Source organism: Acanthopagrus latus, chromosome 18 (assembly GCF_904848185.1).
Source record: "Acanthopagrus latus isolate v.2019 chromosome 18, fAcaLat1.1, whole genome shotgun sequence".
NCBI classification, from domain to species: Eukaryota; Metazoa; Chordata; class Actinopteri; order Spariformes; family Sparidae; genus Acanthopagrus; species Acanthopagrus latus.
The window spans coordinates 4,263,187-4,278,485 of record NC_051056.1 but is presented as its reverse complement, the minus strand read 5'-3'; the positions used below and the strand labels follow the sequence as shown (position 1 = coordinate 4,278,485).

The window sequence follows — 15,299 nt, the reverse complement described above, 5'->3', positions numbered from 1 at the left end:
ACAGTACCTTACCTCCCTCTCTCTGTATGATGCTGGGTCTGATTCAGCCATTTTCCTCTTCATGCAGTGCTTCCTGGCTGCTGATGTACGTATTACAGGAAATCAATCCATGAGTTTGGAAATCTAAATCAGTTAAACAGACCTGTCAATGTGGCTGGTTAGCCTGCGGTGTTTCAGCTCGATCATTAAGGCGTAACTGACAGAAAAAGACCTTTGGATGACCCAATTATCTCTCGATCAAGAGCAAACAGAGAGAGTGAGTAGAGAGTGTGTGTTAGTGTTTGTGTAGGAGGGGGTAGAAGAAAAGAAGAAAGAGCAAAAGGGTAAAAAATGAGAGAAATATATGTTAATTAAAATGAAGTGGTGACAGAGTGCAGCCTCAACCATCACTTATATTAATAGAAACATATGTAGAGGAATAAATGTGTGTTCGTGTGTGTGTTTATCCCTTCGCAAGGTGGATCTCTTAATAATAAACACCATCTGGCTGAGCAAGCATGAGGTTTACCTTCCTCACGTACATGTACCCAGCCTGCTGAGAGAGCGAGAGAGAGGGAGGGAGGGAGGGTGAGAGGGAGAAAGAAACTGAGGACAAGAGAAAGAATACATGACGCAAGAAAAACAAAGGAGGTGTGCAAAAATGAGGGATGAGTGAAGGAAAGAAAGAGAGGGAATCAAGGATAAAGGGAAACAGATGGACAGAGTGAGTCAGTGTTGCAGCAGATTTAATGCACAGTATGTGTCTTTGTGACAAAGAAAAGAAGAAAAACAATCATGCCTGCTATGAGATAAACGGGATGATAGTTATACATTGAACAAAGTAAAGCCACTTCTGAACACCTCAAGTTTTAGTGTGATCACACAGCTTAGCATGCTGGGAGTTTAGTCAGATCATCATTCAGTCACTTGTCGACAGCCCGTAAGAGCCAGCTGAGGACTCTGATATTTGCCTACATCCAGGTTGGTCCCACTCATGTTAGTTCACACATTACTGCTTGCATTTAAGACGTGTTTGATGAGAAGTTAATGAGTGAGGAAAATGTAACTCTACTGTGATTAATTGTGTCAACTACTAAAATGCAGCAGTCATGAATGCCCACCGATGATGTAAACATATTAAATACATCTCCTAACAGAAAGCCAGAGATTAATTAACAAGTACTGTTATGTAAAATATACAAGATCAATTCATATCCATTTTGTACATTTGAAACAGTTTCAGTATACTTGCACTAGCTGCGTTTTTCTAGTCCTATCTTCTCTCCAACTGCAAGTTGACAAACACATACACACTGCTTAGCACAAAGCCTTGTTATGTTTATCTTTTAATAAAGATAAAAAAAAAAAATTCACGCCCTCAATGTGTCAGTTTCCAGATAGACACTCAGACAGAGAGGAAGACAGGTGATCAGATAGACAGCACTGTTGCTGTTGGTATGGGTGTCTCAGTTGGTTTCTCAGCCCTGTGTGTAAATATGAGGCCATCAAAACGTCCCGTTGTGATGGATGGATTCATATGAAGGAAAGAAAAATCTATTTTTCTCTCTTTTCTGTGTCTCTCTGTTTTTTGTTCAAGTTGTATTCAATGATTCTAACAGGCCGAGTTTAGCACTGATACCAAAATACCTTTCTACAAAAGTCAAATCTTCAAAGATCAGTTTGGACAATCAAGCCAGATGAGATGAAGCGTTGTTTGGCTTAAAATCTCTCCCTCAGCACTGGCTCACACTCTCTGCCAAGTTTATAACGGGTACTTTAACTAATAATTTTCTAAAGTTTCTCCAGAATGTGACTATAGCTAAAGGAACTGTAGCTATTTCAAAGTTAGAAAGTTGCTCATTAATTACAGCGCCACCCACAGGGAAATCACCGCCATTCTTCATACTCTGGAGGTCGATGCCAAGATGCATCATCCCTGCAACCATTCAAAATCAGACCTGCAGAGTCTGACACATCATCTGAGACATTACATCTGACAGATGGACACGGCCTGATTCATAACCCCACATACTGTAGCAACAACACCTGATGGAACAAACCTCTCTTTTTTTTTCTCTCTCTTATCCGTCTCTGTCTCTCAGGTGGCGACGAGGACAAGGACTTTGATATCCAGAGAAATACAGGAACCATCTCAATCGCCCGCCGGCTCGATGCTGCTCGACGCTCCAACTACAATATGACTGTTCGGGTCACCGATGGCCACCACACCGCCACCACACAGGTCAGAAACATGAAGCGACATTCTCGAAAACATGTCTCATGTTTGAATTAAGTGAAGGAGTTCTGGCTGCTAACTGACTCAGGAAATAAGGAAAGAATTGTCTGAAAATAGTTTTAATTAAGATTAAATCCATTAAGAATGGTATAAAGTCTACTTAAGTTCATTTTATGAAACATATCTGATGAGTAAATAAAACATGTTAAGGTGTCCTTTGATCATAGATTACGAAGCCAAGCTACTAAAAACAAACAAAAAAAAAAGTTAAGAAAACAATAAGTCATCCTGCAAATCAACCCACTGAGCTGTACCTGCAGCTTCAGTTGAAACACCTTTACCTACATCCTTGTTTAAGTTTGAAAATCTCTGGTTAAGAATCTGATCTTAAGTCCTGCATTATCAACACCTCAGGCGCTGCGTGTGAATCATTTCTGACAAGCCACCCTCCATATGTGATGTTGTTCACCCTTTGTATTCCATCTCCGAACTGCAGGCCTACATCCGTGTGCTGGACATGAATGAGCATCGTCCGGTCTTCCTGAAGCCGCTGTACAAGGTAAGAGACAAGTTTGATTTGAGTGTGGAATTCAGAGTGGTAGGTGTGTTACACCTGATAGGACAGTCTTCAGAGATAATTAGGGGTATGTCAGAGATGTAACCAGGTGTGAAATGCAGCACTGAGAGATGGTCCTCTCTGATGGCAAGAATGTGTTTTATACAACAAAACCATCTAAGCTCCTTGACACAACAGACCAATACATGTCTTCCAATATAATAAGATAGGGTTAGGGTAAGGGTTACACTAAATTAACACTAAATTAAGCCAACAGCAACATTAGATTTTTTTATAATTCCGATTTGACATGTCAGATTTATGAGTATCACCTCTGTTACTCTTTGTGTCTGGTTTGCTCTTATTTTCCTTGACTAAGAGCTATAGTGTGGCGCTCTTTCTCCTATTTATATTCAAGAGCGTAAGCTTTCAATTTGAACAGCTGTTTGAGTCCGAGGGGCGGGGTTTGAGTGAAGGATTACAGAATCTGAATGTGAAATCAATAAGTCATGCTCTCAAAATGAAAGCTATTGAATAAAGATAGCCTCACACTATTGTAGACTGATAATTCACATAAGGATTGATGGGCCATGATTTATTGATTGGTCTGTTTTTTTGGGGGGGTTACCAGAGAGCGGGTTAGAAACCACTTTAAATTTAAATTTAGAGACATGTGTGGAATTATTATAACCTCTGCAGGCATTATTTACTGTGATTATCAGGACATTAAACCAACAGTACAACCACTGACTCATTGTTGTTTTCCAAATCACAGTAATCAATGGCCTCTCCGCTCCCGCCTCTGGAATTATTGCTCTTACAGAACCATTACATGTCCCCAAATGTTTTCTGTCCTTTGTCCGACCACCTTTATGAATAAATATTATGATTTAAATTGAAATGTCAAAGTCTACAAATTGATTTTAATATTCACTCTTCACAACCTGATTTTTCCCATGTCCGCCTCTGTCCTCCTGTGTGTTTTTAAGGTGAGGGTTCCTGAGGACACGTCCCCCTGGAAGGACATCCTTCAGATCAGCGCGCAGGACGCCGACACCAACAGTAAGCTCGTGTACTCCATCCACAGCAGCCTCCATCCAGACAGCACCAAGTTCTTCCATCTGGACCCAAAGAGTGGAGTCCTGGTGATGACGGAGGAGCTGGACTACGAGACCATCTCTGTTCATACACTGATTGTGATGGTAATGAGACAGTTATTTCTTTATAACAGACGCTTATGAAGATATCTATAATGTGTATTAGTTACACACGACATAGTGTTGAACAGTAAGACACAGGATGAAATACAACAGACTGAAATGCATCTGAGCTAACAATATTATAGTCAGTGAAAAATATTGAGAAATGTTCAAACTCACAATGAATGATAGTCAGTGATAAGCTTTGTCACTGTAGCAGCATTCAAGAAATGCTCCTCTCTTCACCTTTATGTGATTGTATCTTTTGTAACTGTAGAGGTAGTTTTCAAAATACACAATCTGTTCTGTAGATCCTTATTTCATATGAAGACATCTTTGGAGGCCAATTTCTAGTAATGCAATGACAAAAAGAGATCCTGGAAGTCATTATAAATGGCAGCTATCTCAAAATAATGACCATCACAAAATAATAACTTGGTTTCTCTGAATAATGAGAAACATTCTCAAAGTAATGACTGAAGCTGTGAACAGACAATATAGCTGCAGTAGCATTTTTTAAATAGAACATTGCACACAAAATACATCTCCAGTATTAAACTCTCAAACATTTCTTTGCTTCTCCTCAGGTGCGTGACCAGGAGATCCCAGTGAAGAGGAACTTTGTGAAGGTGGTGGTTCAGGTGGAGGACTGTAACGATCATTCACCAGCTTTCCTCAGCCCCCGCTACGAGGCCAGCGTCTCCAACCAAGCCCCCACAGGCTCCGAGGTCATCAGGGTCAAGGCTCTGGACAAGGACATGGGCAGCAACGCTGACATCAGCTACTCTCTGCACTCAGGTGAGCAGCAGAGGGACACTTTTTATCTTTTATGAGCTCCTTTTTTTGCATCACCCTGATTTACATTCAGTCAGGGGAGAGTTATACCCTCTGGAAGCTGCCGCCATGGTTTTAATGTTTACCTACACAAGCTTTCCCGTACAGCCACAGCCTGCAATTGCTGACTCCTTAGCTCCACTGAGACAGAGGGTTTAAGGGCACAATGTTGATACCTGAGAGATGAAAGTGTTACTGTCTCTGTTCGCTTCACAAGATTTGAGGAAAAGCTGCGTGCTACAACTCACATCCTCTTGCAGTATTGTAAGATTTATTCAGGGGATATCACTGATCACATATGGTCAAAGCAGTGAAACCTGTTTATAGTAAAGAACATCTTTTTTCTGTCTTATAGTGAAAAATAATCAACCAGTAGGATAAGAAAAATGTAAGATTTAAATTAAATGAGTACTTTCAAAGCATAGAGAATCATGAAATTTAGACTTGAATATATTACAATCATGACATATGTACTGTAAAACTTTGATCTAATAAATGTAATTCATCTTGTTCTTAGGTAATATTTCCCTTTCCCTTTTCTTGCATTGAGTCAGATGAAATGATCAATACAACTCTTATGTATTTTTTTTTACCTTTTAGAGGGTCTGGTCCTGTCAAAAGGTGACAAAATCCACCTCTAAAAATCCCCAATTAACACATTACATCCAGCTCTTTTAATCCTTACACAAACTAACGTTTAAAAACAATAATTTACAATTTTACAAGGCAGCACCAACTATTCCTTGTTCCATTCTTCCATTCTTTTTTTTAGCCAGATTGCTTCCTGAGCACTCCCAGCACATCTGTTTTCTTTATATTATCTGGATTTTACACTCTCATGTGTGCATATAAAACACTTCATAAGAATAGTAAGACGGGAGTAGGAGAAAATATCCAAAAAAGTCGTAGTGGAAAGTAAAACTCAAACACACAATTGCTTTGATCACATTTTAAAGAAGCTGATTTGTATCTGTAACATATTATTTGTTTTTCTGCAGGAAATATCAACAGCATCTTTTCCATTGATCCAGAGCTGGGCTCCATCGGTGTGTCCAAACCTTTGGACCTCCAGCCTCAGGACCAGTTCCACTTGACAGTGAAGGCCACTGATCAGGGTTTCCCTCAGCGCAGTGACCTCTGCTCCGTCCACATTTACGTCCGCATCTCCGACCAAACCCCACCTGCCTTCCCCTCGGATGAATACCTCACAGAGATTAGTGAATCAAGTGCCCTTGGAACACCAGTGGTCACAATCTCAGCCTCCAGCCCTGCTGCAGTGTATTATGGGATAGAAAGTGGCAACCCAAATGGGACATTTCACATCAACCCCTACACAGGGTTGATTTCAATCCAGAAGCACCTTGATTTTGAGAACTGTGCCTCATACAAGCTCAAAGTTACAGCTTCCACCACAGCTGGAGCCTCGTCAAAGACTCTTGTTTACATCTACGTGATTGACGAGAACGACAGCGCTCCTGTTTTTCAGCAGAGGGAGTACCTGGGGCAAATAAGTGAGTCAGCTCACATCAACAGCCTTGTGATGGGGGAAAGAAACACCCCTCTGGTCATCCAGGCTTCCGATGAAGACAAAGATGCAAATTCTCTTCTGGTGTATGAAATCCTCGAACCAGAGGCCCTGAACGTCTTCAAGATAGACTCAAGTATGGGCACCATCTCTTTAATTTCACCCCTTGACTTTGAAACCAAGGCAGAGTATCACTTCAGTGTGCAGGTAAAGGACTCGGGGGAGCCATCGCTGTACGCAGCAGAGCCTGCCAAGGTCAATGTTCGCGTCCTGGACCTGAATGACTGCCCACCACAATTCACCTCACCTGTGTACGAGTCATCCATCATCTTCCCAGCTGTCAGAGATACAGAGGTTGTGCGCGTCATGGCCCATGATGCAGACTCAACAGTCTCATACAGCATCACCGAGGGGAATCTTCACAATGTCTTTTCAATTCATCCCAACTCTGGAATCATCACCGTGAGCGATGTGTCTGAATTTATGTCATTTTACGAACTGCTCATCAAAGCCTCAGACGGCCTCTACAAAGACATAGCAACCGTTAAGATAAATGTAACAAACCTCACAGCCAGTGATCTTGAATTTGAGCAGCAAGTGTATTCAGCTAGCATTACAGAAAACCTAAAAACGGTCAAAACTTTGGCAGCACTCAAAACCACAGGTTGCTATTTAAATGAACCTCTTTCATATTCTGTGATAAACCCTATGGGAAAGTTTTCTATTTCACAGACATCAGGCGTTCTTGAAACAACAGGTATTCCTTTTGACCGAGAGTTACAAGATGTTTATGATGTAGTGGTGATGGTACAAGACATGAGAACACCATCCAGGACAGCTACAACCCAGGTCAAGGTTTTTATAGATGATGTCAATGACAACTCCCCACAGTTTCTAAACTTGCCTTTTTCAATGATGATCTCTGAAGCATCTGAACCAGGAGATGTTTTGTATCAAGCAACAGCTATTGACAGAGATCTGGGAGAGAATGCATCCATTATGTACTCACTGGAGGAGGATTACAGCCTCTTCAGGATAGATCCTGATGTAGGTGACATATCCCTTCAAAGGCCTCTTGACTTTGAAGCTTTGAATAAGTACATGTTGATAGTCTTGGCGATGGACGAGGGTGAACCAAGTCTCAGAGCTGTAGCACAGCTCAGCATTCAAGTGAGGAATCAATCCAACCCAGTTTTCCAGACTCTTCTGTATCCGCTAAAGGTCCCAGAAAACGTTCCACCATTCACCACCATCTTACACGTCCAGGCCAGGAATCCAGAGGGCTATCGCCTCATCTACAACCTTGAGGAGGAAAACGCTTCCAAAAACTTTCACATTGATTTCAAAACTGGTGTGTTGACTGTCACCAACCCACTCGACTATGAGAGCCAAACCATGCATGTGTTGACAGTTCGAGCTACTGACTCTGTGACCGGAGCTTTCTCTGAGGCCTCCATTGAAATAGAAGTGGAGGATGTGAACGATAACGCACCAGTTTTCTCAAAGCTGACGTACTCTGCGATCATTGATGAGGGACTTCCTATTGGCACGTCTGTGATAAAACTTTATGCCTCTGATCAAGACTCTGGCAGGAATAAAGATCTTACCTTTCAGATGGTGAAAACAGAGGGAAACGAGACTGATTTCTTTGAGATCGACCCTCATAGTGGGTTGATTGTTACAAAACAGGTGCTGGACTATGAAGACACAACGCACTTTACATTGAAAATCAAAGCCACTGACAATGGCTCTGTTCCTCTAAGCAGTGAAGCGTACATCCTTATAAATGTCACAGATGTCAATGACAACCCACCAGACTTTGTTACCTCCCAGTATGAAGCCATGCTGGATGAAATGGCTAAGTGTGGCCACATAGTGATCAAAATCCAAGCTTCGGATCCCGATACCGGGGACCTGAATAACCTCAGGTACAAAATCCTCTCAGGGAATGAAGGCCGGTACTTCAATATCAACGAATCCTCAGGAATTATCTCCTTTTCTAACGTCTGTAAGAGGAATCTGGATCCTTACTACAATCTGACAGTAGCAGTATCTGACGGAGTGTTTCAGAAAACAGCACCTGTCAACATTAATATGATGAACAGCAACAGGCACAGTCCGTACTTCAAGCAGAACATCTACGAAGCAGAGCTGGCTGAAAATGCAGAGGCAGGCACTCGAGTGATCCGATTGGCTGCCATCGACCCTGATGATGGGCCATACGGGAGCGTCGACTACACCATCATAAATAAACTTGCTGATGAGAAATTCGCCATAGACAATGATGGCCAGATTGTTACAACGCAACCATTGGACAGAGAGAATCCAAACCAGAGAGTCATCGCTATCAAAGTGATGGCCAAAGACGGCGGCGGAAGAGTCGCCTTCTGCACAGTAAAGATTATTCTCACAGATGAGAATGACAATGTTCCTCAGTTCAAAGCATCAGAATACCAAGTTTCAATTCAATCAACTGTGAACAAAGGCTCCCCTGTCATTCAAATCATGGCTTATGATGCAGATGACGGTAAAAATGCGGACGTCACCTACACGGTAGATGAAGCTGAAGAAGTAAGTGAAGACATCATCGAGATCAACCCTTTTACTGGAGTTGTGAGTGTCAAAGAGAGTCTTGTTGGCATGGAAAACAAGATCTTCAACTTCAAAGTCAAAGCTCGCGATGGCAGCCTTCCTTTCTACAACTCCACAGTCCCCGTTCAAGTCAAAGTGGTTCCTCCAGAGGTTCCTCTTCCAAAGTTCTCAGAGCCTCTTTACACCTTCTCAGCTGCAGAGGATGTCCCCATTGGGACAGAGATCGGTTCTGTGAGAGCCGACTCTGACATGCCTCTTATTTACAGTCTGGTGGACGGGAACACGCTTGAAAGCAACAAAGACAAAGTGTTCACCCTGGACAAAGAAAGCGGAACTTTGCTGCTACAGAAGACTATCGATCATGAAAAGACAAAATGGTATCAGATAGATGTGATTGCTCAGGGAAGCCACAACGGGAGTGATGTAGCATCACTGGTGTCGGTCAACATCCAGGTCCAAGATGTGAATGATAATCAGCCTGTGTTTGATGCAAACCCATACAGAGCCTTCCTGGCTGAGAACCTGCCTGCTGGAACTACTGTTATCCAGGTAAGAGCTGGAAAATCTTGATTCTTTATATTTGGTACTTGCTTATAGTCACTGTTGGATGGAAAGAGTATAACAGTGCGTCACAGAGGCCTGAATAACTGATATACGTGTACATGTTTTTACTGTTGTTATGATACAATAGATATGAGATATCAAAGGCTACATACTGTTTGTTAACGGATTTCAGTGTAACCCTCAATAAGGCAGCAGACGTTCATTTCCACCATATGTTCATCTTCACCTGCAGGTGACTGCCAACGACCCTGACACAGACACCAATGGTCTTGTGACCTACAGCTTGGAGAATCTACCTGAAGACACCACAGTGGACATCACCGAGGTATTCTCCATCGATGGAGAGAGCGGCTGGATCACCACTGTACGGGAGACGGACTGCGAGGCAACCAGGGTTTACAGGTTCAACGTGGTCGCCACGGACCATGGAGGTGATGTCAAGCTGTCGTCCAGCGTCCTGGTAGAGGTGACGGTGACTGATGAGAACGACAACCCGCCCAAGTTCTCAGATGATGTGTACCGCGGTTCGGTGGTGGAGAACAGCAGCCCTGGTGAAGTCATCGTCTCTATGACGACCACAGATGCTGACGTGTCACTGGAGAGCCGCCTTGTGACGTGTTACATCACTGGTGAGTGTGTTCTTAGACTTGAGCCGGTGTGTGTGTGTGTGTGTGTGTGTGTGTGTGTGTCTGTGTCTGTGTCTGTGTCTGTCTGTCTGTCAAATTACTGAATACACTATATATAATACATTACATTGAATATTTTCGATATTGTGGGCTTTATCAAGACACTAATGAGGTGAAATGAAATCTTGTGTTAAACGCTTTCAGTTGAGTCATGATATTATGTTATTCAGCCACAGATTAATCACAAAGAGAAGCAGTTTGACAAGCTGACCAACAATGGGAATACCAACAAGTTGCCCTGCAGCTAACAACAAAAACAAAGCCTCATAATAATGCAAATCCTGCTTTTTTCTCCAGACGGTCAAAGCTGGACCCTTTCTAAAGGGGCTCGCTGTCACAACATTGTTTTAGAGAGTGTAACAAAGGAATATTTGCAATGGCATTATTTTCCTCTTACTGACGTGAACTTGTCACCAAGAGAGGCAAGAGAAGCAAACATTGGATATTAAAGCTGCCCACCGACATTAATGATCGATGTGAGCATTTTATTTATTCAGAAGAGTTTGTCTACAACAGAGCTGTTTCACACAACGATGTTCAGTTACTTGGTAAACTAGTTTTCAGCAGTTTTTACATCAGGACCAAAGACGGGATTGTCTGGATCTCTCATGTTTTGTTTGTTTTTATTTTTTAAAAAGTCAAACTTCTCTGATTCCAGCTTCTTAAATGTGAAAATCTTCTGTTTGATTTCTCCTCTTTGACAGTAAACTGAACATCACAGGTTTGTGGATAAAACAAGATTTGAGGATGTCGTATTTAAATTTGGGAAAACATTGACATTTTTCACCATTTTCTGACCATTTATAAACCAGTAACTAATTATTATGATTAATAGAGAAAATAAACATTATTTGCAGCACTGATTTAATTCATTCATCCAAATATGTTTTCAGACGCTTTTTAGCAAGGGAAGTAAGATGTAATAAAGTCAAAATTAATAAAGAGCAAAATTCTTGTGGAAATACTACTTATTGATGTCTTATGAAGATTTTGTACATCATATCAACATAAATATCGAGCATCAAGGCTTCAGTCCAAAAGAACCTCACCAGTTCTTTTAAAAAAAAAAAATAACCCTGATAATGCTGCAGGCTGTGTATGAACGGTAGGGCTTAATTAACATTTTGTCTCCGAAACAAAACCATACAACTTTTCATAGCTGTAAACAGTTTGCTTCTTGGGGTTGAAGTGTTTGTTCAGACTTCCATCAACACGTGACACCTGTCAAACAGGTTTCTGACTGACTGTGATGTAGCAAACAGACTGATGCTCACCAGACAGGGTTAGCCGTCTAGTCAGAGAACAAACTGCTTAAGTTTTCATGATGAAAAAAAAAAAAATGTTTGTGAGAGAAAAAAAGGAGACAGTAAAATGCAAAGTATCCAGGTGAGTCAGCCTAATGTTAAAATATTCCCCCATGGTACAAAATAAATGAGTAAAGATCCTGACGGCAAAGAGAAAAGATTGAATTATTCATCAGGAACAACAACCCATCAGAACTCAATATCAAAGACGCTCTTGTATTAAATAAGAAAACAGGGAATTTAAGAAACTTTATATTGCTCAGAAGGTAATAGAAAGTTAGAGAGACCCCTTAATGAATGCAAAGCAGGCGACCAACAAACGGCACAGCCAAGAAGAAACTTTGACACAAACTTCTTCTCTTTTATGTGAATAACAGACATCACAGCACAGGAAACAAACATGCTTCATACACATATACATAAACATTCTGATTGCAAACATTGTATTTTGTCTGCAGAACGACACCAAGAGATATTTGTCTATAATTTAGGATCACCAAAACACTGGCTTTTAACTCTGTCAGGAGTTTTAATAGAACAGTGATACTTTTTAAGGGGACTCGTAGGTAGAATAGGTGGGCGTAGTGGAGTGGTTAAGAGTGCATGCCACATACGCAGCGGACCTCGGTTCGAATCCCAGCTGGAGGACCTATGCTGCATGTCACATCCCTCTTCTCTTCCATTTCTCAGCTATCCACTTTCAAATAAAGGTGTCTATGCCTGGAAAAAAATCTTTGAAGAAAAAAAAAAAAAATTACAGAACAGATTGTTTGTAAGTCACTCCCAAAACAACAACCAGGCCCTAACCATAGCTAAAGTAACTCACTGTCGACTTGTGGTTTCCGTCAAAGTCCTGGTTTTGCTTTATCCAGCCCATCAACCCTGCGCTCCTCCTCCTGTGGATTTTTAACACTCTTTAAACTAGTTCACCTGACTTACTCCTTTGCAGCTGAAATAATTGCCGTGGCCAATAGAGGTCTCTGTCTGACATCAGCTGATACGTAAAATTTTGAGAAAAAGTGTACATTTTAAATTTGAAAATTGATCAGTCCACCTTAAAGTCATTCAAAAGAAAATAGACAGCATCTATTTAGATTATTGGTCATATAATACATCAAAAACATACAAAAACACCAAGTGACAGTTTTAGATTCTCAAATGTGAAAATGTTTGAGTCTATCAGTATCTTCATTTGAATACTGGAGGGTATTATATAGCATTGTGTGGCGTTCATTTTTAGATAGATACGATATATATATCAGCCAGTATACACACATTTTTTTTCAATTGATCCTTAAAACAAAGATATGCAAAGGATATTTACAGTTTAACAATAAACATAATGTGAAATGACATCAGTGCATTGAAACAGTAAATTTCACTGTGAATATAATAATTTCAGTGTACCCCAAGCATTTTTGTGCATTATAATCTCTAAATAGATAAACAAGGTTTTTATATCTGTGCCTGTTGGACAGCACTGATGCTGAAATATATGTGATAGGCCAATATTGGCCAATAATACTGGCCAACCGATATATTAGTCAGGCTCTAGTTTAAGACTTTAATTGTACAAAAATTTTGAGGAAATTGTCTGTGTCACTGTGATGTAAACCAAAAGAATTTATTTATTGAGCTTAGTTATTGAAATTAAATTAACCATTAGTTGCAGTCCTGTATTTCTTCTGTTGCTAAAATGTCCCCATAATGCCCAGAAAAAACATAGGCGACATTCAAATCAAAACTCTTATTCATCACATGCAGATGGAGACCCTCTGGGCCAGTTTGCCATCATCCAGGCTGACGAGGGCGAGTGGGGTCTGATTGTTAAGGAGCGTCTGGACAGAGAGACCAAAGACAGATACACACTCAGAGTCACCGCCACCGACGGGAAGTTTGAGGCTCCGGTTGTTGTAGACGTCCACGTGCTGGACATCAACGACAACAGTCCGCTGTGTGAGCAGGTAAGGAATGACAGAAAACAGATAATATTCATCAGAGCATCACATTGTCCTTATTTATGCATCAAAATTTAACAACAGCTTGTTAGACACACTCCCACTCAGAAGAGGAGTACAAGACAAATGTCTTCTTGTCTCCTAGGAACTGTTAAAAGAAAATTAAATTTGAATTTCTTGGCATGTTTTCTTTTCATCTTTAATCCTACCAGTAATGTTTCTCAGTAAATAAAATCTTCATCACACTTCATAATGCCTCGCAGTCTTTGTGGGGGCGGGCGGGGGTTTGGAAGAAGAAAAAAGAAAATGATTAGTTTTTACAACTATTATCAAATATTCTTCAACCTGTCTTGTAAAACCTTTACTACCCTTATGAAATGATTGATTATTGGATGTAATCAGAGGAGAATTCCTTCCCTTTGACGCAGCTCCAACAATACAACTGAATACAGCACATTCAAAAGCTCACCTGTTTATATTTTAGTCTGCAGCCCACACACACAACCAAAAACATGTCAATATCAATTCTGAAGGGAAAGTCTGTACACGCAAAATAATGAATGTCGCACTATTGTGAGTTTGTCAAGGATAAACAGTTTGTTTTTCTTCCAAAAAAATGAATATTTGTGGAGTCAACAAGAGGATGTTCTACAATAAAACTGTCAGTAAGTCAGGCGCCATCACACACAACAGCAGTGTACCATCATTTCTGCTCAAACACACGTCTACTCAATGCCAAAGAATAACAAGAAGAACAATGCAGTATAAAGGCCTGTGCTGGACCTACATTACCAAATAGAAATACTTTCACAGCATCACTCTTTATCAAGATAAATAGTAGATTTTCTTAAATTTGCAGTTTCATACATGTAGTGTTTGTCTTTTTTCTGCCCCTGCAAAAGTTGAGTGATTATTGTAGATATTCATAAAACTGGAAGATGACATTCATTCTATATTATGATGGTGTCTTGTAATCCCATGTGGGGTGGGCCAGATATTGGCAAGAAACAAAAATAAGAATGTAAATATGTTATTAATGAAATGTACCAAACATTGACTTTCACTTTTAAAAGGAAATTGCCCTCCTTATTGAGGAGCGACTTGACATTAGTATTCCGATCAAGGACACTCAAACATGAGGAGGTGGGAGGTGAGCCACCGACCCTACGATTAGTGGCCCCACTCTGCAGCCTGAGAGGGCAAACTACCTTGTAGGAACCGTTTCATTCATCTGATGGCGACTCTCTAGCAACCATCTGCATGCTAAAACTTTCCCTTGTGAACGTAACCCTTGATGTAAAGTACACTGTAACTGTAAATGTTTAAAATCAGGTTTCTTCTCTTCATTACTGGAGCCCAGCGGCAGGGTCGTTTTGTTTATCCAGCTCTGAGGAGCACGACTGTGAAAAGTGCTATGCAAATGGGGGCCTGATTATTGTTATTATCCTTGTGTTCCAGCTGGTGTACACGGAGGCGGTGATGGAAAACTCGCCCTCCAGCATGTTTGTGCTGAAGGTTTCGGCTTCAGATCCAGACGTGGGAGCTAATGGCCAGATCTCCTACACCCTTCACGGCCCTGACGCAGACAAGTTCCATCTCGACCACAGGACAGGTATGATGGTGTGTGTTTGGGGTCAAAACACAAGCGCTGCCACTTAGTGTGAGTGTTTGAGTGATACCATCAGCTGCTCAGAGAGAGTCTTTGCTGAAAAGAGCCAAAAACATTTCTACTGTCTTTTCTTTTTTCCTCCCAGGAGCTCCTCACTGACATCCATCACACTTTATTTCTGTCATAACATCTTTCTGTCCTGACTTCAGTGCCACCCGATCACCTGTAAGATATCAGTTTTTATCCATGCTCGCAGA

The 15,299-nt window shown here is 41.1% G+C and overlaps 1 protein-coding gene across 8 annotated transcripts in view; it reads left to right on the top strand.

The window, feature by feature from the left end:
- Nucleotides 1-15,299, top strand: part of fat2 (FAT atypical cadherin 2) — a 150,797-nt gene that overhangs the window by 76,237 nt on the left and 59,261 nt on the right. For all 8 annotated transcript variants that reach the window (XM_037076687.1, XM_037076689.1, XM_037076686.1 and 5 more), the window contains 8 exons: nucleotides 2,082-2,221; nucleotides 2,712-2,774; nucleotides 3,761-3,973; nucleotides 4,558-4,768; nucleotides 5,803-9,470; nucleotides 9,718-10,114; nucleotides 13,240-13,439; nucleotides 14,892-15,045. In XM_037076687.1, the coding sequence (XP_036932582.1) occupies nucleotides 2,082-2,221; nucleotides 2,712-2,774; nucleotides 3,761-3,973; nucleotides 4,558-4,768; nucleotides 5,803-9,470; nucleotides 9,718-10,114; nucleotides 13,240-13,439; nucleotides 14,892-15,045 (5,046 nt within the window). The remainder of the gene's footprint in view (nucleotides 1-2,081; nucleotides 2,222-2,711; nucleotides 2,775-3,760; nucleotides 3,974-4,557; nucleotides 4,769-5,802; nucleotides 9,471-9,717; nucleotides 10,115-13,239; nucleotides 13,440-14,891; nucleotides 15,046-15,299) is intronic.